The sequence below is a fragment of the Marmota monax genome, unplaced genomic scaffold (genome assembly GCF_021218885.2).
Source record: "Marmota monax isolate L192 unplaced genomic scaffold, Marmota_monax_Labrador192_F-V1.1 WCK01_AAM20220418_F8-fsc00249, whole genome shotgun sequence".
In the NCBI taxonomy this organism is placed as follows: Eukaryota; Metazoa; Chordata; class Mammalia; order Rodentia; family Sciuridae; genus Marmota; species Marmota monax.
This window is the reverse complement of record NW_026694242.1, coordinates 372,602-397,515: the sequence shown is the minus strand read 5'-3', so window position 1 is coordinate 397,515 and position 24,914 is coordinate 372,602. Positions and strand designations below refer to the sequence as shown.

The following is a 24,914-nucleotide window of genomic DNA, read 5'->3' as shown; positions in this document are numbered from 1 at the left end:
CTCAGGCCCATTACAGTTATGCTCACACCTACCTTCTCTGAACCACGATAAAAGGGATGCTAAGTGGCAAAGTGCCCCTGCCCTCAATTCAATCTCTACCATGGGGGACAATAAAGGCACCTGGAATTCAATTCTCAGCCCTGGGCAGCTATGTGTCCACTTTTCCACACCTGTGGAAATAGGACTTTTTACACAATAGCCCCCCCCCCCCAGTCCATGGGCAATATTGTTAGGTAGAATGAACTTGGGCCAGTGAGCAGGATGTGAAAGACTTCACAAAGCCCAACTTGAGAGTAGAGAATAAAATTGTACTTAATTTCCAACAGGGGGATAGACATGACAGGCAGTATTGGCCCCAAGTGGCAATTTTTTATGGTTCATATGCAAGGTTAATGGGCCCAGCTGAGCAGGGATTTGGTTTCTTTCTGGTTGGACTATCAGTTGAAACCCAGGATGCTGAGAGTGCTGGGTCAGCTACTGGAGATACGTTGCTTCCTAGGGCTTGTGGCTTTTCTTGAAAACCTTGACATGGAAAGAATACACTGGAGGGGGACTTCCTCCTGACAAAGTGAGGTCAGTCTGTGCAATGGAGTGACATGTGTCAAGGGGGCAAGTGAGTGTGAGCTCACAGACAAGTTATAAGACCACAGATGCCTGAAGCTTAAATCCTACAGATAATACTAAATCCTAGATACAATTTCCCCTATCCATACATGCCTATGATTACCCTTTCTATAAAATCTCAAAGTCCTCGTCAGCATCTGAAGACAGGGTAAGGACAGGGTTTCCTTGTCTTCCTGGTGTAGCTGCACTGGTCAAAGTTTCTTTCCTGCTTTGCATCATAACCTTTTCTGTTTGGTTTTGGATGAACACCTGACCAGACCTGTGGGGTCACCAGAGTCACATCTCTGCAGAAGGCTTCCTAACAGTCGAAGTAGAACATCTACACTAAGCACAATGCACCCATTTTATTTCCACTGCTCATTGCTGCCCTAGAGGATTGCCCTCCTTCCTCCCCCACCCTTTCTGCTGGGGATGGAGCCTTGAGCATCAGAGCCAAATCCCAATTGCTTCCTTTCATAGACCAGGAGCCTCCTCAAAGCAACAGAGGCCAGGAGGTGAGGAGAATTACTAAATAGTTTTCAAATTGTTTTCATTTTTAGGTATTATATATGGGTCATATATATGATATCTTTAAATAGTGTTTCAAAAATTTGGAAAGCTTGTCTTTCTAAGTTGCTTGAGGTCGCATCAGCTGGGGAAAAATATATATATTATATATATATTATATATATATATATATATATAATATATATAATGTATAATATTCTGATTAGATGTACTTGGTGTGAGAAATATATATATATATTATATAATATATGTATTATATGTATAAAATATATAAAATATCTATTTTATATATAGAATATACTATATAAAATACATATTATATATATAAAAATATGTAATATATATATTTTATAAAAATATATAATATATATTATATATAATAAAATATCGTACTTTCTTTTTTAAGGTACTGGGGAACAAACCCAATGGGGCTTGACCCCTACCTCTGAACTCCATCCCCACCTTTCCATTTTAAGAGAGGGTCTCACTGTTTGCAGATGCAGACCTGACCTTGGGCTCCTCCAGCCTCAGCGTCCTGGAGTGGCTGTGCTTTGTTTTTGTGTTGAGGTTAAACCCAGGGCCTCCCCATGCTCGGAAAGCACTCTATGGCTGAAGCATAGCTCAGCGCCAGGTGTCACCTCTGTCCCAGAGGCTAAGCCAAGGCTTCCCACCTGGATTAGTTCCCTGCACAGCCGGGAAGCTCCTCCTGAAAAGGGCTGGGGCCAAGAAGCTGTCACTCTACCCAATTTCAGCCAGTGATTGGATGATGTTAGCTGTCAGTCACGATGCCGAGGCGGGCCTGGAGGCCATCCATCCGGTTGGCTGGGGGGAACTGTCCAATCAGTGCGCAGAGGGAGGGGAAGGGCGGGCTTCCGCAAGCTCGCGGGCTTTTCTTCCTCACCGACTGGGTTACTCCTGCTCCAGGCCCCTTGTTCTCTGCTCCAGGGACCCAGGTGACTGCGCTGCTCGTGTTCTCGGGGATCTTGGGGACCCGGAGTTTCCTCCAGAGGACGCCAGGTCACCAGAGAAGCCAAAAATGGTGAGTTTGCCGAAGGTAGGCGGTCAGCACCTGCCTTGGGGCCCGGCGGGCGGGTGAGCTGCTGTGTGTCGCGCGGAGTCGCCTCTGTCGGGTGGCCCTGGGCCCTGTCCCCTGGTTCCCTGGGTTTGGAAGGGAGGCTCAGCTCCCAGGTGTCCACTTTGCTCCCTGTGTCCCGCACTCACTTTTCCCAACGTGTAGGAAGCAGGACCATAAATGCACCTTCCTTCTCCCAGTGGAGCTCCCCCCAGTGGAGGTCCTCCAAATTGCAGGCGCTTCCTGTCCTCTAAAAGGCCACCTTCCCTCCACCTCACAGCTCAGCCAGAGATTCCTTCTTCCCACTCGTTTCAAATAGACACCGTCTGCTAATTGTCATTATCGCTTAGTGAAATATTGGAAAGAATCAATCAATCTCCCTTCCCCCCTCCCTTCCCCCCTCCCTTCCCCCCTTCCATGTGTTTTGGAAGCTGGGCTGGCCTCCAACTTGTGATCCTCCTGCTTCAGCCTCCCCGCATATCTGGGATTACAGGCTTGTGCCAATGTCCCTGGCAAGAAGAACACTTTTGAAAGCATTTGTTTTCTATTTGTGAATATTATCCTTGAGGGGAAAGAATGATCACTTAACACTTCCTTGTGTTTGGTCAAAATAACTGCTTTAAAGGGAATAAGGGGGTTGTTTATAGATCCCAGGGATATGGAATCCTGGGCTACATCAATCGAGTATAACTGCTCCCTTTTCTGAGAGTCCATGATGTAGAGTCACACCAGTCCTGTAGTTAGGTAAGCACACGGGGTAATCATGATGTAGGGACAAAGGAGGTAAGGCACTAAGGTAGCTGGAAACAGGTTTATCTGGCTGCAGCCAGTCTCAGAGGGCACTGCTTTTGCTGTAATGAATCCATCAATCCCCTGAACCCCGAGTTCAGGTGGTTTCAGAATTTTATTCCCATCATGTAAGGGGAGGGACTCAGAAGTTCACATTGTAATACCGGGACCCCCAAAGAACTCTCAGACCACACAGTCTCATTCCAGTTAAGCCTTTATTGCTGGCCAGTGGCAGACACTCTGCTCTCGAAAGAATGAGATGGTCAGAGTGGTGCCCCTGCCTTCAGTTGGCTCCATATTTAAGCACAAAAACCAGAAAAGGGAAGTTTGGGGGTTCAGGCAACGTAAGCAAGCTTGAAAGTTGTGGTCAGGTAGTCTCCATTTGGCCCCATAGATCACTCTGTGTTCTTGGGGAATTTTCATGAGCAAAAGTATACAAACAGTCCCAGTCATGAGCTTTTTGAGTGTCATGGCTGAGTTCACAAAGTGGAGTCATCATAGTCAAGTTGTCACATCACACACATAAAAGCAGGTTTTTGTTTCTCTGTTCTGGCCAAGTTAACCCTTCAAGGACAGCACCTGAGGAGGGGAGAGATTCTTCTCCCCTTTCTTTCTTCCCCCACCAGCTGTAACCATGAAGCCTAGTTGGTGACTTCTCTGTGAAGCCTAGCTCAAGGCCAGAGGGCTTGTTTGCACATTTTTACAAAGTACTATACTGGATACAAGTGTGAAAAAAATTAGTAAGGGGGAGTCCAGCACCTGGAGTGCTGATTTCTTCCAGACTAGCAGCCCAATAAAATAGGGCAACACAAAAATAGGAAGTTTATCTACACTGAACTTTTTTGTGGACACTCTTTTGTTGAGAGTCCTAAAATTAGCCATGGTGAAGATTTCTGGAGAAACCCAGTTAATATTTTTTTTTTTTGTGAAAAAAGGGGATGCTACTATAATAATGTCTGATTCCTTTACTGTCCTTCATCCCCAGCTGTTTTCAGTATGATTTTCAGAAGGGATCTGGCTATGGTGCCCAGCCTGACCTGAAAGTTGTGATTCTCCTGCCTCAGCTTCCCAATCTGTTGGGTTTAAAGGCATCGACAACCACAGCTACAGAAAATAGTTCATTTTAACCCAAATATTAATTACCATACTAAGGAACATGGATTCAAGTTACCCTGAATGATGTGTGTGTTCCTCCCTGGAAGAGATTATATCACTTTTTTTTTCTTTCTTCTTTATTTTCTCTCTTTCTTTTTTTCTTTCTTTATTTTTCTTTTTTCTTTCTTTTTTCTAATATACCAAGGATTGAACCCAGGGGCACTTAAACACTGAGGCACATTCCCAGCCCTTTTTATATTGTATTTTCAGACATGATGTCACTAAGTTCCTGATGGTCTCACTAAGTTGCTGAGTCTGGCTTTGAATTTAGCAATCCTCCTATGTTAGCCTCTCAAGCTGCTGGGAATGCAGTTGTGTGCCACTGTGCCTGGTCTCCATGAACTTTTATAAAAGAAACTGTGTATCACTGCATTAACCAATTGCATTGGTAGGAACATCAGTTTGGTGGGGTACAGAAGAAAAAAATAAAATTTCTTCTGTATGTCTGCTATTGGATTCTGAGCTTTGGTAGATTTTGGAGATGTCTGGTAAGGTCAGTGATATATTCTGAGAAGTTTTGAGATTGTGGTGTGATACAGAAATTAAGATGATTGGCTATTGAAGAGCTTAGGATTAGCCCAAGATAGTGTTTGCTCTCCATACAGAACCCTGCCTTTCCACCCTCATGGTGGTCTAGTTAGGCAAAGTCAAGTACTCTGAAGGTTCTTTGATGGAGATGCAACTGTATAGAGAACTTGAGTTCACAGCTGTAAAAATCTTGTGCTTTTTCTTTTTTCTTCCTTAGGTGTAGACACCATGTCAGATTTCTTGGGCAGAGGTTCCCTTTGGGCACGTCCCAGAGTCCCATGTCCTCAGCCACTATCCTCTCCTGGAGCTGCCACAGAGTGCCCACAGCTGCCCTGTGCCTTGCAGGGTGAACAGAATTTCAGGCCCTGGGTCAGCTCCTCCTAGAGGACAGCCTGAGGTGTGGGGTGCAGCCTCTCAGGGAAGCTGCTGGGGGCCCTGGGCTGAGGAATCTCCTGGAAAAGGCCTCATCTAAACAGCTACTTCCTTGGGACCTAGTTTTCCCCAAGCTCTGTTCCCATTCCTTGGAGACAGGTGGACAGTCAGCCTGTGGATGCGGGTGCTGAGGGGCCAGGTCAGCAGTGACTCCTGCCCTTTCAGTCTCTCACAGTGTGAAGGAGCACAAGCTCTCCCAAAGCATAAGGACCACCCACCCCAGGGCAGAGCTGTGCAGACCTGAAAAGCCTCATAGACTGGAGTCATGGTCCAGGTTCCTGGGAGGGTGATCCTGGATGCTTTCCATGAGCAAGACCAGGAGGTATCATGTCCCAGCTGTCAGGGACCTTTCCTGCCCCTTGAGCCTGACACATCTGTGCTCTCTCAACACCAAAGCTTTCTGTGTATCACTTTGAAATGATGTGCTCACTTATCTGAGGCCCAGGTTTATTTATTCAGAGCCAAATGGGATGGACTATTATTAAAGAGGCAAGAGAGAGGTGGATTAAAATCCAGCTTTTTTTTTTTTTTTTTTTTTGGTTAAAAATCCTAACTTACAGCCAGATACAATGGTGCACACCTGTGATCCTTCCTGCTCCAGAGGCTGAGACAGGAGTGTTTCAAATTTGAGGACAGCCTTAGCAACTTAGTGAGGCCTTATGCAACCTGGTGAGACTGCGTCTCAAAATAAAATATAAAAATGACTGGGGATGTGGCTCAGTAGTAAAATATCTCTGGGTTTCATCTTGGGGGCATCAAACAAAAAAGAAAAAAGAGAAAAAGAAAAAGAAAACATCTAATTACCTAATTTACCTTTTGCTACCCCTGAGTATGTATAGAAAGTTTGTAAGATTCAAATTTGTCTTTTCATGATTTCAAATTGAAATCCAACTCTAGATTCCAAAATACCACGTAAGATACAGAGAAACTCTGTCTTACATTATTGCTGCAGAATTTGAGTCCAATTCTACAAAAATAGTGGTGGATAAATTTATGAATGTGATTTCATGAAAACTAGTATCTGTCCTTCACAAGGTGATGAATTTGACAAAGGATGACAGTTTTTCACTGTTGTTGTCCTAACGTGGCAGGTTCATGTTAACTGTGTGTTTTTTTGTTATCAGGAATGGAACCCAGAGGTGCTTAACCACCAGCCCCTTTTAGATTCTTTATTTTGAGACAGAGTCTTGCTATATCATCTAGGGCCACTGGGGTTACAGGTGTGCACCATCACACCCGTCTTCATTGTAATTTTTAAGGATAATTTTGGCAATGCCTTGAATACCCAACTGTAATCATTTAATCACTGAATATCAGTGAAAGAGAAAATGACACCTGTTTTCTGCAAAGGAGAGATCCATGTGTCTAAGTAAGGGTGCTGATCCCCTCACCATGTCACCTAATTCCTGTTCCCTCCCAACTGCCTCCTCGTAGGGCCACCGCTTTGGGAGCTAGCCTTTTAGCTTATGAAACCTGGGAGTAATATAAATGCTCTTTGTATTCTCTCTGTCATGTACAACATTTTGCCTGGTGTTAGATACAGTTTACTGTTTCCAATTTTTTGAAAACTATTTTTTGTTGTTGCTGTTGTTGGACACAATACCTATTTATTTATTTCTATGTGGTGCTGAGGATCAAACCTAGGGTCTCTCATGTGCTCGGCAAGCACTCTACTGCTGAGCCAGAATCCCAACCCTCCTATTTCCATGTTTAGATATAGTTTTTCTTAAGTTTACGTCCAAAATACAGTAAAGCATGCCCTAAATTTCACAGAATTTGCTGAAAAGCTCAGTGTTTTTTCAGAGAGTTTAGATCATGGGAACATTCAATCTTCTTTGTGAGAAAGTGTGGTGTCTTTCTACTGATTTTGTTGTGTTTTTATGCCTCTAATTGTGTACCTTTTGTATCATAATCGTTTTTATCTCTCATTCCATGTATTTTACCAAGCTACTCTCCAGCCCAAGAGAATTGGTATTGTAGACTGTTCTTTATTTATTTGCTTACTTATTGAGTGCTGGGAATTGATGCCATGGACATGCTCATGCTTAGTTATCTTCCAGAAAAAAATTTCAATTTGTGAGCAACGTTCTGGAGGTAGGCAGGTGTTTTACTGGGGAATAAACCTACAGGCACTCGACCACTGAGCACATCCTCAGCCCTTCTTCTTATTTATTTCTTTTCTTTTTTTAAAAAAATATTTTGTATAGTTGTAGATGGATAGAATACCTTTATTTTATTTATTTTTCTGTGGTGCTGAGGATCATACCCCGTGTCTCACACATGTTAGCAAGTGGTCTGCCACTCAGCTACAGTCCCAGAGCCCCTTTTATTTTTGATAAAATAAAAATTTAGTCTCACTGAATTTCTGAGTGTCTTGCTATGTTGCTGAGACAGGCCTCAAACTTTTGCCATTTCCCTGCCTTGACCTCCCTAGTGGCTGAAATTACAGGTGCACACCACTACACCAGCAGTTGGAATGAGTTTTGAAGACTTATCATCCAATTTCTTTCCAGATGAAAATAGTATTGAAAATCAGTTTTCTTGCTTTTGTTCATACTTTTGAAATTTGTAACTACAACTCTTCCTCTTTGCTTTATTTTTGCATTATTATGAAAAAGGTATTTAGCATATTAATATTGTTTGTTATGTATACATTTTTAAAACTTCATGGCTTGATAGTTTATTTATTAGATAAACTTTGTTTTTATGAGCAATTTTAGGCTTACATAGTTTATTAGTCAGTGTTCTCCAGAGGAAAAGTATCAAGAGGAAGTATGATTATCAAAGGGGATTCATTAGATTGGCCTACTTGACCCGAAGGTGGATGTCCAGAGTGTCCATCTGCAGGCTGGAGAGCTTGAGAAGTAGTAGATGCAGAGTCCCAGAGGCTGAAGCCTGAGAACAAGGGGGATCAATGGTGCTGCCTTAGTCCAGACCAAAGATTCTGGAAACTCACTAGAGAATCACTGGTAGAGTCCACTTTGGGAGAGTGAAGAATTTTGTTCCACCCAAGACACCGTCCTATTGGATGGTGCGGCATAGTTTAAGGAGGTTCTCCAGTTTGGCTCACTATCCCATATGCCAATCATTTGTAGACATACCCTCATGGACACATCCAGAAGCTCATTAATCATTGGCATCTTTTAATCCAATCAAGGTAACAATTAAATGTGCCATTACACATAGTATCAAATACCCCTTTTCTCCAGCTGATAGTCTCCACTGTTTTCAACATATTGCATTGGTGTAGGGTGTTTGTTAGTTACTAAACCCATGTTGAACATTTGATAAAGAGAATGGATGAAGCAACATTTAGGATAAGCCAAAGTTCATCCTTTACTTTAGGGTTCCTCTTCCTTGTGATGTGATTGTGTGTGTCACGTCGTATACAAGATAATGTCATACAGAAGAGTTTCACTGCTCTGGGAATCCAGTGTTCCACCTGTCCATCACTCCTCCTCATTCCTTCCTCCCTCTCTGCTCCCTAAGTCCCTGACACCCATCAGTTCTGCTAGTGCATCTCTAATGTTGTCTTTTCCAGAATGTTCTTGACTTGGAATCTTCCTGCACTTGGCCATTTCAAACTGGCTTCTCTCACTTACCTGTCTGCCTTTAAGGGTGCTGTATCTTTCCAGGCTGAGAGCTCATTTTCTGGGTGATGCTCTTTGGTGTGGTTAAACTGCAGCTTGTCCATTCAGTATTGAAAGGTGCATCTTCCTTGCATCTAGCTTTGGGCCGTTCTGGATATGGCTGCTGTAGTCACTGCAGTGAGGGTTCCTGTGCCCATAATTTTCACATCATTTGCATAGACACCTGGAGTGTGATGAGTTAATTGTACAGTTTTTTGCATTTATGATTCAATTTTGCATTTATGATTATGAGCATGCTTCATAGTCTTCTTTTCTATTTAATACTTTTCTTTATCTATTTAATTTGGATAATATGGTAACTTATGCCTCAGGAAGACTTAGGAGGTGTTAACTCAGCTTTTATGTTCTGGAAAAAAAGTAGAAAACTGGTGGCAGTTCTTATGTGCCTCATGGAAGCCCGTTTGAGATGTCAGAGCCTTGCCTTGCCTTTTTGGGAAGTAATTAGTTATTGAGTCTGTTTTTTTCAGCAGCCATGGGCTCATCTGTTTTGTGTATTTCCCCTTGTGTGTAAGTTGTAGGAGATTGTCTCTCTCAAAGAAATGGTCCAGTTTCTGCAGTTGTCTAATTTGTGTCAAGCAGGTTTATGAGAATCTTGAAGTCCCAATGCATTGTTGATGATGACATTTTTAAATCTGTTAGTAGGTTTTCAGTCCTCGATGCTTTTTTCTTTAATGTTATTGTATATTTTACAGTTTTATTTCTTTCTTTTTATGTGGCAGTGAGGATTGAACCCAGTTTCTCCCAAGCACTAGGCAAGCCACAACCCCAGTCCCTGTCCTCTGTATTCTTAGCCTTTTGTCAGTTAATCAGTGATGCTGATGTTCATGAAGAACTTGATTTGCAGACTGCGGATTTCCAAATTGTGGTTTCATCAACACCTTCTCTGTTACCTCCCTGTGGTTAATTTAGGTTTACCTTGTTCTTCTTTCTCTGGTTTTCTGAAGTGGCAGTTTCATTGGTTGCTTTTAGCTCTTCTTTTCTGAAATGTGTGTTGGATGACTTAGATACCAATACAGTGCCACCTCTGGTGTTCTCTATGAATTTCCTATGATGGACTTTTACATTTTTTTCTTTCAAAATGGTTACCTTTTCTCTTGAGTCACCTCTTTGTCCTGTGTCTGTTCAGAGCCCTGTGTTTCATGTCCCCTTCCCTGGAGGCCTTTCAGCTTCTTCTGATCTGATTTCTGCTTTAGCTCTCATGTTCTTTGAGCATACATGGGATTTCACTGGCGGTGCACTTGTAGGGGTATGGTTTATGTCCTGTAGAGTGTTGCTGTGATCCTGAGACCTCAGTGTGCTTCCCGTTTGGTTGAAGGTCCATGAAGCCCTCCTGTCTGCATCATTGTCCTGACAGAGTTGGGCTGATGTCTCTGAGGGTAATTTTGGATTCTTCGTTGTTTGGGGTGGTTCTGTATGTTTTCAGTCTTTGAGTATGCTTCTGTGTAAGTGGCAGGGACATTTCCTTTTTGTCTGTCCTTCACGGTGCAGACATCATAGCATGCTTACAGATGTGAATGGTGGCCTCTTTCACACCCAGACTGTGTGGGATAGTTCAGAATCCTGGGCTACAAACTTGTTGCTTTACCACACTGTGGAAGAGCTTCTGCCTTAGGTTTGTTTGCACCACCATTGCTACAGGCACAATGAATCTGTTTCACCACAGACAACCATTGCATATGTGGCCCAACCTTGATCAAAATGTCCTTGAGCAGAACATTGGTATATGTCTCATGACTGTATATTATGGTAGTGATTCGGCTGCTGTTAAGAAGAGTTTGACAATCATTGGACATTCATTGTTGCAGTGAGACTTAGAAAAGTAGTGCTTGCTGTTTATTAAGAAGATTGTTTTGCGAGTTATAAAACTTTGTAAGGCTGTTGTTTGGACAAGGTGAGTTTTTTTTTTTTTTTTTTTTTTAGAGAGAGAGAGAAGAGAATCTTTTTAATATTTATTTTTTAGTATTCGGTGGACACAACATCTTTGTTTGTATGTGGTGCTGAGGATCAAACCCGGGCCGCACGCATGCCAGGCAAGCACGCTACTGCTTGAGCCACATCTCCAGCCCTTGGTGACATTTTTGGGTCATTGAGTTATTTCTAAGACACGGGCCATCTTTCCACTTACCCCATTCTGGTTTGACAGTAACCACAAGAAATTATCAAATTGTTGTGTTTATTAATAAATAAATTAATCAAATAGAGAACTCATGTTTGTTTTGGTCCTTTAATAGTAAGCTAGTTGACTAAATTTGTTCTGGAGTACAGCACCTGCAAACTTCCAGTTGTTCTTAGTGTAATCACACAGAATGAGCTCAGTCTCCAGTTAACACATTGTGACCAGCTGTGTGAAATGTTGTCTAAATGTTGTCTATGAAGGAATCTCCTTAGTGACCCCATGCCCAGAGGGTGGGAGTGTGGGCTGGTTCTAGGCATTTCTTTAAGTATGGAACAATAGACTTTCAGAGGAAACAAGACATCAGTAAATACCATGTTGCCTATATTAACCTTGTAGGTACTGGCAGCCACTGTAGTTGGCAGAATCTCTCTCAAATGCTTAGTTTCATGATTCCTGCATTTTTCTACTCATCACCTTTCTTTTCTAAAGATAAGTCCTATCAGGAGTGTTTATATTAGCTCTGTACCACACAGGACATTTCTAGGACATGTAACAGAGGTGCAACCATTAAAGAAGTTAGGAGTGATCTGGGAGTCTGTCTTACTTCCTGTGAACTCACCAAAGGAAGGGTATAAATCACTATGATGTTTGCCTTCTGAGTAGCCAATTTCTAGTGTTGGAATGGGTGTAAGAAATTGAGTGCAGTAAAGATTTGATGGACCAAATCATGGAATTAATCAGGAGGCCAGGGAATCATGTGAACATCATGCATGTTGAGTGCAGATTTCTCATGCTGTCATTCTCTTCTGGCCTTCACTATACATTTGTGGGATATTTTAGATCTCAGTGACCTTTGAGGATGTGGCTGTGAACTTCACCAAGGAGGAGTGGTCTTTTCTGGATGCTTCCCAGAAGAACCTTTACAGAGATGTGATGCTGGAAGTCCTCAGAATCCTGGCTTGTATAGGTAATAATGTTGGTTTTAAAATTAATCAAATAGAGAACTCATGTTTAATATTTTGGTCATTTATGTAGAAGGTGAAAAGGAAATCAGTTGGTGAATTATTGAAGCATAAATGGCACCTAAAATTTGGCAAAGCATTTCTAGCTCCTAAATATTCATAAAGATTGTTATGTTCTCTCATTTTAGGAAACAAGTGGGAATACAGGACCACTGAAGATCAGATTGAAAGCTCTGGAAGCAACCTAAGGTAACTGTACTCACAAGAGGAATTTGTGAGGGAATCTGAGAACTGTCATAAAATTTTTAAAGCAATCCAACCGAAGAAGTATGCATAATGTGAAATGTATTTATTCTTATAATATTTTTTTAACCAGAAATATATACTTATCTGTAACAGGTATTCAGTCTTTTCAAAGTATTTGACATGCAAAAAGTACTATGAAATTGCATATGTGAATATCAGTATGTGAATAATAGCCAGAGAAGGTGTGTTGCAAAGGATTGTTTCCTTTCAATCTCTTTATTTTCAGGCAACTTTAACAAGTCAGAAAATCTAGCCTTTACCTGATGTTGGTAGAAATGTAAAGACCTATAAATAAATAGAAAATTGTGAATGAGTTAGGTATCAATTATGTGCTGGTCACTTCTTCTTCAAAGAAGTCCTATGGTAAACTTCAAACTTTCCCCACAGAATAGTGTGGGGAAAGCTTCAAATTGATTCCAATTCTTAATGAAACAAAGAAAAATTTTAATAGAGTAAATCCATGTGACTTCATTATGTGTGCAAAAGATTTCATATGTCCTTCATTCCTTCATAGGCACATCACATCTCACTCTGGACAGAAATACTATAAGCATGAGGAATGTGAAGAGAAGCCATGTGAATTTAAACAATATAGGAAATCTGTGGTTTCTCTGAAAAGTGTTCACACACAAATGTTGTTCCAAACTGGAGATAGACCACATGAAAATACAGTATGTGGGAAAGTCATCAGTTGTTCCAGTGACATTCAAAGACATGAAGAAACTCATACTGGGTGGCAACCCTATGAATGTCAACAATGTGGTGAAGCCTCTTCTTCTCTCCCAGGTGTTCAAAGACACATGATAACACACAGTGGAAGTAAACCTTTTCAATGTGAGGTATGTGGGAAAGCCTTTCATTTCTCCTCTTTATTTAGAAGACATGAAAGAACTCATTCTGGAGAGAAACTCTATGAATGTAAACAAGATGGTCGAACCTTTATTTCACACCCAAGTCTTCAAAAGCACAGGATCACACACACGGGGAATGCACATTTCAAATGTAAGGTATGTGGGAAAGACTTTGCTTATCCCAGATTACTTAGAAGACATCAGAAAACACATACTGGAGAGAAGCCCTATGAATGTAAGCAGTGTGGCAAAGCCTTTGGTAGATCTGGTGACCTTCATGTACATGAAAGAACTCACACTGGAGAGAAGCCCTATGAATGTACGCAGTGTGGGAAAGCCTTTGCTACATCCTGTCTGCTTCATACACATGGAAGAATACATACTGGAGAGAAGCCTTATGAATGCAAACAATGTGGAAAAGCCTTTACTGCATCCTATGAGCTTAAGAGACATGGAAGAACACATACTGGAGAGAAGCCCTATGAATGTCAACAATGTGGAAAAGCCTTTGCTAGATCTGGTGACCTTCACACACATGAAAGAACTCATACTGGAGAGAAGCCCTATGTATGTAAGCAGTGTGGAAAAGCCTTTGCTGCATCCCATCAGCTTCACGCACATGGAAGAACACATACTGGAGAGAAGCCTTATGAATGTAAGCATTGTGGAAAAGCCTTTTCTAGTTCTAGTTACCTTAACATTCATGAAAGAACACACACTGGAGAGAAGCCCTATGAATGTAAGCAGTGTGGAAAAGCCTTTGCTAGATCTAGTCACCTTCAGATTCATGGAAGAACACACACTGGAGAGAAGCCCTATGAATGTAAGCAGTGTGGCAAAGCCTTTGCTAGATCTAGTCACCTTCAGATTCATGGAAGAACACACACTGGAGAGAAGCCCTATGAATGTAAGCAGTGTGGAAAAGCCTTTGCTAGATCTAGTCACCTTCAGATTCATGGAAGAACACACACTGGAGAGAAGCCCTATGAATGTAAGCAGTGTGGCAAAGCCTTTGCTAGTTCTAGTTACGTTCAGATTCATGGAAGAACACACACTGGCGAGAAGCCCTATGAATGTACGCAGTGTGGGAAAGCCTTTGCTACATCCCGTCTGCTTCATACACATGGAAGAATACATACTGGAGAGAAGCCCTATGAATGCAAACAATGTGGAAAAGCCTTTACTACATCCTATGAGCTTAAGAGACATGGAAGAACACATACTGGAGAGAAGCCCTATGAATGTCAACAATGTGGAAAAGCCTTTGCTAGATCTGGTGACCTTCACACACATGAAAGAACTCATACTGGAGAGAAGCCCTATGTATGTAAGCAGTGTGGAAAAGCCTTTCCTAGATCTTGTGACCTTCACACACATGGAAGAACTCATACTGGAGAGAAGCCCTATGTATGTAAGCAGTGTGGAAAAGCCTTTGCTGCATCCCGTCAGCTTCATACACATGGAAGAACACATAGTGGAGAGAAGCCTTATGAATGCAAACAATGTGGAAAATCCTTTGCTGCATCGCATCAGATTCACGCACATGGAAGAACACATACTGGAGAGAAGCCTTATGAATGTAAGCAGTGTGGAAAAGCCTTTTCTAGTTCTAGTCACCTTCAGATTCATGGAAGAACACACACTGGAGAGAAGCCCTATGAATGTAAGCAGTGTGGCAAAGCCTTTGCTAGATCTAGTCACCTTCAGATTCATGGAAGAACACACACTGGAGAGAAGCCCTATGAATGTAAGCAGTGTGGAAAAGCCTTTGCTAGATCTAGTTACATTCAGATTCATGAAAGAACACATACTAGAAAGAAACCCTTTGGATGTCAACAATGTGGAAAAACATTTGCTTCATCCCGTCGTCTTCACATACATGGAAGAATGCATACCGGAGAAAAGCCCTATGAGTGTGAACAATGTGGAAAAGCCTTTACTGCTGCCTATTGCCTTCAGATACATAAACGAACTCATACTGGAAAGAGGCCCTATGAATGTAAGCGGTGTGGGAAAGCCTTCACTCAGTCCTCTCACCTTCACTCACATGAACAAACTCATACTGTAGAGAAGCCCTATGATTGTAAGCAGTGTGGCAAAGCTTTTGCTAGTTCTTTTAAACTTCAAAGACATGGAAGAGTGCATACTGGAGAGAAGCCGTATGAATGTAAGCAGTGTGGCAAAGCCTTTGCTAGTTCTGGTTACCTTCACATACATGAAAGAACTCATACTGGAGAGAAGCCCTTTGTATGTAGGCAGTGTGGCAAAGCCTTTGGTAGATCTGGTGACCTTCACATACATGAAAGAACTCATACTGGAGAGAAGCCCTATGTATGTAAGCAGTGTGGCAAAGCCTTTGCTACATCCCGTCAGCTTCAGAAACATGGAAGAACACATACTGGAGAGAAGCCTTATGAATGCAAACAATGTGGAAAAGCCTTTGCTACATCCAGTCAGCTTCATGCACATGGAAGAACACATACTGGAGAGAAGCCTTATGAATGTAAGCATTGTGGAAAAGCCTTTTCTAGTTCTAGTTACCTTAATATTCATGAAAGAACACACACTGGAGAGAAGCCCTATGAATGTAAGCAGTGTGGAAAAGCCTTTGCCAGATCTAGTCACCTTCAGATTCATGGAAGAACACACACTGGAGAGAAGCCCTATGAATGTAAGCAGTGTGGAAAAGCCTATGCTAGATCTAGTCACCTTCAGATTCATGGAAGAACACACACTGGAGAGAAGCCCTATGAATTCAAACAATGTGGAAAAGCCTTTGCTACATCCAGTCAGCTTCATGCACATGGAAGAACACATACTGGAGAGAAGCCTTATGAATGCAAAGAATGTGGAAAAGCCTTTGCTCTGTCCCATCAGCTTCATGCACATGGAAGAACACATACTGGAGAGAAGCCTTATGAATGTAAGCAGTGTGGAAAAGCCTTTGCTAGTTCTAGTTACCTTCAGATTCATGGAAGAACACACACTGGAGAGAAGCCCTATGAATGTAAGCAGTGTGGAAAAGCCTTTGCTAGATCTAGTCAACTTCAGATTCATGGAAGAACACACACTGGAGAGAAGCCCTATGAATGTAAGCAGTGTGGCAAAGCCTTTGCTACATCCCGTCAGCTTCAGAAACATGGAAGAACACATACTGGAGAGAAGCCCTATGAATTCAAACAATGTGGAAAAGCCTTTGCTATATCCTATCAGCTTAACAGACATGAAAGAACACACACTGGCGAGAAGCCCTATGAATGTCAACAATGTGGAAAAGCCTACACTACTGCCTTTTACCTTCGGATGCATAAATACACTCATACTGGAGAGAAGCCCTATGAATGTAAGCAGTGTGGCAAAGCCTTCACTCAGTCCTCTTACCTTCACTCACATGAACAAACTCATACTGGAGAGAAGCCCTAAGAATGTAAGCAGTGTGGCAAAGCCTTTGCTAGATCCAATGACATTCACAGACATGGAAGAATGTATACTGGAGAGAAGCCCAATGAATGTCAACAACGTGGAGAAGCCTTTGCCACATCTTGTCTGCTTCACACATGTGAAAAAACACATACTGCATAGAAATCGTATGCATGAAAACAATTGGTAAACTCTTGTGTTATCACTGTTTCACTCATATACATGTAGGGAGTTTACTGGAGAAAAATCCTTTGAATGTGAAATATGGTAAATCAATATTTCATGTCATCCTCAAAGACAAGAGGGGCTCACAGTGCTGAAAATGTGTGTGTGTGTTTGTGTGTATGTGTGTGTGTGTGAGATAGAGATCGATCATCAATCGATCCACTGGGGATTTAGTCTGGTGGTGCTCTACCAGTGAGCTGCATTCCAGTTCCTTTTTACTTTTTATTTTGAGACAGGGACTTGCTGAGTTTCTTAGGGTCTTCCTAAGGTGCTGAGGCTACCCTCCAACATTGATTCTTCAGAATCAGCCTCTCGAGTCTCGGGAATTAAAGGCATACACCACCACATCCAACTGAATAACTCTTTAAATGTGAAAAATATCACAAATCATTCCATTTTCCCTGTTGCCTTCAAAGCCATTTCACTCACATTGAAAAACAAACCCTCTGAGTTTAGGGGATTTGCTACATTCTGTCAGCTTCGTTTCCTTTCTTATATATGAAAACACTCATGCAGAGAAGCCCTGTGAATGTGAGAAATGTGGGAAATCTACTAGTTTTCTCATTTTTTTTCCTAAGGACTGGGAATATCGTTTTGGAATAAAAAGAATAAATCCTATGCAAGTAAGATATATAAAGGGTTCAGCCGTTCTAGTTTTGTTCAGTTGTATGAAAGGAGTCATACTGTAGAAAATGCTGAGGATAAGCCATGTGGGGCAGTATTCAGATTTCAGAGTTTTCTCCAAAGGCATAAAAGAATTCACATCTGTGAAAATCCTTTTTCTATCTTTAAAAATTGCAGTAACACTTTCAACTTTCCAGTTCCCTTTGAACAGCATTTAAGCAATCACACTGGAGAAAAGCCCTGTATGTAGAAATGTGGTGAGAACTTTGCTTGTTTCAGATCCATTTGAACTTGTTCAGACTTGAGGAAAATTTTATTTTATTTCATTTTATTTATTTATTTTGAGAAAACCAGTGTAGGTGTTTGAAAATGGTGTGTGCCTTCATTTCTTTTTTCTTTCTTTCTTTTTTTTTTTTTTAAATCTATTCAGAGGTAACAAAACTGCACCCTGGGTTGGAGAGGCGCATTGCATCAGCATGAAGATTTGAAAGCAATATGTTTTTCTGGGTTAAATCTCTCTTATTGTTAGATTCCATTTTCCTGTATCTTAAGTCTTTTGAGTCTAATGTTTCATTACATATTGTGTATGTTAGTTTAGGCCTCTCCACTCCAGGCTTTGGTACAGATTGGTGAAATGGCTCTTCTGAACTTCTTTCTTCTCTTTCTTTGTTCAGATTTCACCCAGGAGTGCTCTACCACTGAGTTTCTCCACAATCCTTTTAATTGTTATTTTTTGATATGGGGTGAGGCTGGCAGCTGGGACCATCGGGATGTGTCTGTGTACCCTGCAGCTGGCCTCTTCCTTTTCCTTGATTGCTTATTGATCTATTGATGACTCTGGGACCATCACACTTGTCACTTGTGCTTGTTCTAAGGCTCATGTATTGTGCTGTATGTAGGCACATTAAAGAGCATTATAAGATAATATCATTTGTGTATATTGTTTGGAGAGGCACTTTCTCAAAATATATTTTGCCCTATACTTGAGTTGCTTTCTCTTTTCTTTTCCCAGTTCTGGGGACCGAATCCTGCCTTGTGCATGCTAGGCAGGCATTCTAGCATTGAATGCTCCGTGGCTCAGGTGGTGAGTTTGCTGCTGCTGTGAGTGTGGACCCCACTGATAACCACATTAGCAGATGCAGCTCTGCAGGTGTTTCCTCCACAATTGCAGCTGATCTCTTCCTTCTTAAAGGTCTTTTATACCAGTGAATTTTTTTTTTTTTTTAAAACTGCATCCAGTTTAGGTTTTCTCCCCATGAATGATACTTAGGTGGAATATGCAGAAAAGCCAGCCTTGATTTCTCTCTGTGTTTAGAGTACCTCAGTAGCCCTGGTAAAATTGTGTGATGGTTTTCTTAATACACACTGCATGACCAAAGGCTTGATAAGGAGCATCCCAGTCTGATGTCCTAATTCAGCGGCACTCTCTTCTCCACCAAATAATCTTAAATAAATTCTGAAGAGACCTTCACCATAATTTTCTTTCAACAGAATGTCAGGAAAAGATTTTGCAAAGATCTCAATGTGGGTTATAACACAGACTTCTGCTTTTGTGGCAAAGCTTGGAAGTCCTCTGACAAATCTTAAAATTGGTACACACAGCAGTTTCTGTGAACTAATCAAAACAAAGAAACATACAAAAAAACACCTTTATGTATACCCCTACAAAAAATATAAACCTCCATCCCTGTCCCACTGGATGTAAATAAAGATCAATGAAATTCAAAGCAGTGATCCAAAAAATTTTGTGATACCCCTCAGAACCCTGCAGCTAATCAATGTGCTCCTGGAACCTGCCTTGGGTGTCTAGCCTCATGTGCCCTACATCACTAATAAAGCTACAGCCTCCAATCAGGTGATATTGTGCAGTACTTGCTGTGGAGAGGGCTGTTTCTGCTCAGGCTAAAGGATTCAGTTACTTGTCCTAAGGATTCAAAGCCTCTTCAGCAAAACCTCACCCACAACGTATTCAGGTGTCATGGATCTTGTGTGATCATTGGTGCGAGTTCCTTACATACTTGTGTCCAAATATTGAAGTTTGCCAACATGCCAAAGATGGGTTGATTGTCACTGGTACCTCTGTTGCAGCCATTTGCTGTGTCTCAGTGCTCATTTGGAAAGGAAGGCCAAAAGAGTGTGCTGTGGCCCTTTTGTTTTTGATAAATACAGCCTAAGCCATCCAGTAAAACTTCATTAAAAGATAGTTTTGAACGCTTCCCAGGATTTCCAAAAACTTTCTTTGCAGCTAATGAGTCAGTGTGGCAATTTCCTAGTTTTACATTTTTAATTTAGTAGAAATATTGCATAGAGTTGTGTGAGCACTTGATGCAGTCTGGACTTCATTGTAATAAATCCATTTGCCAAAGGCAGTAGTTGCAGGCTTGTTCCTGGGCAGAATGAGGGACTGGAGTGAATGCAACTGTCCTGGGGTGTGGGCATTGTTTGTAGGAGTTCAGTCATGGTGAGTACATCAGTTTAGGAATCAGACTCCTAGGAGGGCTACATAATCTCCTGACAGGACCTGCCTGTCCCTTTTGGACAATAGTGTTGTCATGTGAGCTGGCAGGTGGATGGTTACCTTCTGATGGATTTGGGTTTGTAGCTGAGCAAGTAGTGAGAATGTACAATGATTAAATGAGAATTAAAATATTCTTTGTGATACCAAAGACATAATTTGGGGGCCAAACAAAATAACAAGTAACCTCTTGGACCTTGAATCACATATTTTCCTTCATGTATGCATTTTCTTACAAACTTTTGTAGTGTGATGCTTATGTGGAACAAACTGAGATAAACATGGAGAGGTTTATTTAATGGTACAGTGTACTAGAAGTTTTAAAGACTTGCAGCAGGCTTAGATTCCACTATTGTTAAAATTTTATGAAAGACTCTGCAATTCTCAAAATTCTTGAGAATCCTCAGGTGCTGTGGCATACACCTGAAATACCAGTGGCTCAAGATTCTGAGGCAGGAGGATTGTGATTTTTTTTCACTTTTTTTAAAGAGAGAGAATTTTTTAATATTCATTTTTTAGTTTTCAGTGGACACAACATCTTTATTTTATTTTTATGTGGTGCTGAGGATTGAGCCGAGCACCCCACGCATGCCAGGTGAGCATGCTACCATTTGAGCCACATCCCCAGCCCATCTTTTCATTTTCTTAAAAATTTATATATATAAATATAATTTTTTTTCCTCAGAATCAAACCCAGTGCCTCACATATGCTAGGCACATTGTCAACCACTGAGCCACAACCTTAGCCCAAGGGTTGTGATTTGTAAGGTGGTCTCCCTGGATAACAAGGCGTAAAGAACTCAGTGAGACCCTGTCTCTAAGAAGTAACTCAAATAATAAATAAAAAAGAAGGCTGGGAAGTGGCTGAGTGGTTGAGTGCCAGTGAGTTTGATTCACAGTACCCCCAAGAAAAATGCATTAGGAACCAAGTTTTAATAAACCGTATGATGGGTGGATGGACTTGTCCATTATATTGTTTTCTTCATTGGATTCTCAGGCATGGTTTACTAATTCAGGAACTCTGTAAAATTCACCAATTCAATAAAAAGCAAGTGTATGGTTTTAAAAAATAATAATATAGCAAGGTCCATGAGGGGCCGCTTCCTGCTCTGGGAACCTCAGTAATTGGTAGTCATCACAAGTGGCCATCATGTCCTTATCATAAAGAGTTTGTGAAAGCTTCTATTGTGCAGGAGTCTCTGAAGGTGCTAAAAGTGCCTGTCTTTTCAGATCCTTTTGGTGGAGGAATTCCATATGGAGGTCTCTGATTTAGAGATGATGTCATTGGGGAGCTCAAGTGAAACTGATAAGTGACGAACACATTGCCACATGGTCCAGGACAGCCTAAAAGGTGTCAGATTTTCTTGTCTTCAAGGAGTGTGTCAAGCAACCTTGGAGGAGGATGTCAGCAATTTACGATGTGCTCCTGCAAAAACGTCTCTGCTCAGGTCATTTGTGAAAAGCTGATGAGTAGTCTGAAAATTTATTTGGTCCTGTTAGTGATAAGGACAATTTGCCTTAGAATGCTATTGAAATAGAGAAAACAGAAAATATTAGCCAATTCTGAGGCGAAAATATATACCAGTTGTGATTAAATGGGATCAGTAATTTTCATTATATTTGGTATTGGGTATGGATACTTACAGACAGGAACAGATCATCAAAGTAGCAGTAATCTACCCAAGGCAAATGTTGAGATAGAGAATATCTGTGTTTCTGTGGTTGGTATTTTATTTTTTCTTCTGTGATGGTCAGTGACTGTGTTTAAACATTTCACGATGCCCAGATAGAACTCTAATTTTTCCATATTTAATGAATTAGAAAATGTTAGACTATTAAATATTCTGAGAAGCACATCAGATTTTATAGGAATTTTTAGTTTCCATATACCTTGTTTTAACATATCAAAAAATATATGAAGTGATTTAATTAGAGACTGATGGTGTTTATTTATTTATTTTTGTTACTGGGGATTGCTGCGGCAAGTGTGGCGAAGCTAGCAGGTTCTGGCAAGGTTTGATGGGACATTGGAAGAAATATAGAGTCACACATGCAGAAGATACAACATCTGGGATCGTGTGGAGCACTGCTTTATGATGGAGCAGCAGGTCTAAAGAATTATACCAGGGGGGCTGGGGATGTGGCTCAAGTGGTAGCGCGCTCACCTGGCATGTGTGGGGCACTAGGTTTGATCCTCAGCACCACATATAAATAAAATAGAAGATGTTATGTCCACCAAAAACTAAAAATATAAATGAACAAATATTAAAATTTATCTCTCTCTTTAAAAAAAAAGAAAAAAAGAATTACACCAGCAATCTTTATTGTATATCTTTCATTGATCATATTAAAGACTATGCAAGCATTATTCTTTGTATTTATGAAAGTTACACAGTTAGCAACGGTATGCAGCTATTTCCTCCGTTACATTCTACAGTTGGAATTTGCAATGTTAAGAGCACTGTGCAGCTCTCAAGAAAGTCCATCCTTTAGAGTTACTTTAAAGCATCCTTTAAAGCAGCGGAACTGGTGAAACATTGTGGTTGACTTAGCAAGGAACTTTGTGCCTGAGAATAAGGTCATAGCTGAAAAGTCTCCCACAACAGAGTCTCCCCCATGGAGAGCATTGCCATAGCAACCGGGCATCTTATACTTTTGCGTAGAAACTTTTCCAGTCACCAAGCATGCCACTGCCATTACATCATTAGAGACCTCCATCTGAGACACTTGTCTCCCAATCACTGTCCTGGTCTCCACAGGGGATTGAACCCAAGGCTGCTTTACCACTGAGCTACACCCTCACCAAGGCTCCCCCTCTTTTTTTCTTTCTTGAGACAGTGGTAGACTCTGTTGCCCAGGCTGACCTTACACTCATCTAAAACTAGAGCAATGTGGTCTCTGAACCTTTACCCCAATGGTAGTCACATTTGCTGGGAACTCAGCTGAAGTGGTTCAATTAAAGTAATGACTTTGGAATTGTATAGGATGTGACTACTGTTTCCAACCCATTCTACCAGGCCTGGTAGAAATTTGCAAGTCCATTTTTATGTCTCCAGATCATAAGAAAAAATATTTTTTCAAATTTTCACAGATGTACCAATATCACACAGACGCTAAGTACTTGGTTTTTAGGGCAGGGATTATGGGAAATTCGTTGGAATTGTGTGGATCCATCCTGCCTTCTGATTTGTCTTCCCTGTTTTCCCTCTGACTCATTATAGTACAAGGGGTTCTTAACCACTAAGCCACATCCCCAGATTCTCTTTCATCCCCATGACAGTAGAATGCATATATATATATATATATATATATATATATATATACACACACACACACACACACTTTGGTATATCATACTTGGATGGGATATCATTTCTCATTTTTCTGAGTGTACATGTTGCAGAATCATATTAGTCATGTAGTCAAATATACACATACAGTAAAGATGTCTGTTTCAATCTACTTCTGTCTATCCTATTCCCACATCCCTCTCCCCTCCCTCCCATCACTTCCCTCAACTTAATGTAAGGTAAAGTATTCTGCCCCAGTGCTCCCTCCCTCCTGAATTAGCATCAGCATAATAGAGAAAACATTAGTCTTTGGTTTTGCGAGACTGGCTTATTTCATTTAACATGATATTCTCCAACTCCAACCATTTACTAGAAAATGCCACAATTTTAGCCTACTTTCAAACTGACTAATATTCCATTGATCATATATACCACATTTTCTTTATCTATTCATCTCTCGAGAACCACCTAGGTTGGTCCATAGTCTAGCTATTGCAAATTGAGCTGCTATAAACATTGATGTGACTGCTGAGGAGTCATACATGTGAAAATATTTTTTTTAAAAGTTGCTAAGCAGGAGAAAATATTTTACATTACATATTTAATTATCTCATAGTATTCAGAGTATAAAAGGAACTCTAGTGACTCCATAATAAAATGATCAACAAATTAAAAAATGAATTCTGAATTGTGAATCCGTCAGATATTTCTGCTACTCTTTATGGTGTTTTCTGAGAATGATTTTCAAAATGCTAATTGTTACTTATTGCTCCTAGTCATCTGGAAGTTTCTAGAGAAAGGACGCCCCTTTCCTGCACTAGGCGTAAGTTCCAGTGGTTTTGCTAACTTCTGTTGCTGGAAGAATTGCTTCTCTCTCAACTCAATTATAGGTACCAAAGGGGAAAATTAAACAAAGTACCGATAGACTCAATAATATTTGAGCACTTTCTGAGCCCTGACCTACCCTTGTTCACCCCAGTAATAATTCCAGGCCTTCCAGTTGTTTTCAGAAGTAGTTTCTCCATGTACTGAGCATCTAAAATTAGTGACTTCTGTTCCAGGGAGTATATCCTAAACATCCAATTTCTATAAGCAACAGAGACTGAGCATGTGCAAATATTCATACATTACAAATAGTTGGATTTGCATTGTTTGTAACTGCTTCCAAAAACTAAAATTTGCAGCAGTCCTGTTAAAAATGTGTTAGAAACCACAGATTCCTGTTTCACCACAGAAAATACAATAGACTCTTCTTCTAGCTACTTGACAGCCTGGAATATAACACACTTGCCTCAGAAATTTAATGCATCAAATGAAAACTTTCCTTCACCCTATGCAGTCTTGTCAGAATGCCTATGATAAAAATCTGAAAAATAGGGGCTGGGGTTCAAGCTCAGTTATAGAGTGCTTCCCTAGCACATGGGAGGCACTGTGTTCAAGCATCAGAAGCACATAAAAAGAAATAAATAAAATAAAAGGTATTTGTCTATCTATGACTAGTAAATAAATAAGTAAAATATTTAGAAGTAAACAATAAAAATTTGAAAGATAGTAGGTACTCCAGAGCATATGAGCATGGATATAAAGATTCACCTGTAAAAATGCTGGTGAGAATATAAATTGAATAAAGGTATTTTTGAAAATGGTATTAAGGTTCTTCAATAAGTTAAAATAAAAATGTCATATGATTCAGTAGTAGTAATTCTGGGTATGCATCTAAAAAAATTGGAGTCATTAGATCATAGAAAAGACTACATTTATATTTTCATTGTAGTAATTTTCACAGAACCTGGTAAAAGAACTGAAGTACTTTTAAGGTAAATGGTAGTTGGGCATAGTGCCACATAC

At 40.7% G+C, this 24,914-nt stretch overlaps 1 protein-coding gene across 1 annotated transcript; it reads left to right on the top strand.

The window, feature by feature from the left end:
- Positions 1–2,105: 2,105 nt before the first annotated feature.
- Positions 2,106–21,710, top strand: LOC124108492 (zinc finger protein 433-like). Its single transcript, XM_046466949.2, has 4 exons — positions 2,106–2,170; positions 11,714–11,840; positions 12,024–12,084; positions 12,656–21,710. Exons 1-4 carry the CDS (start codon positions 2,168–2,170, stop codon positions 16,413–16,415), a joined length of 3,951 nt encoding a protein of 1,316 aa, XP_046322905.1. The 5' UTR covers positions 2,106–2,167; the 3' UTR covers positions 16,416–21,710.
- Positions 21,711–24,914: the final 3,204 nt, after the last annotated feature.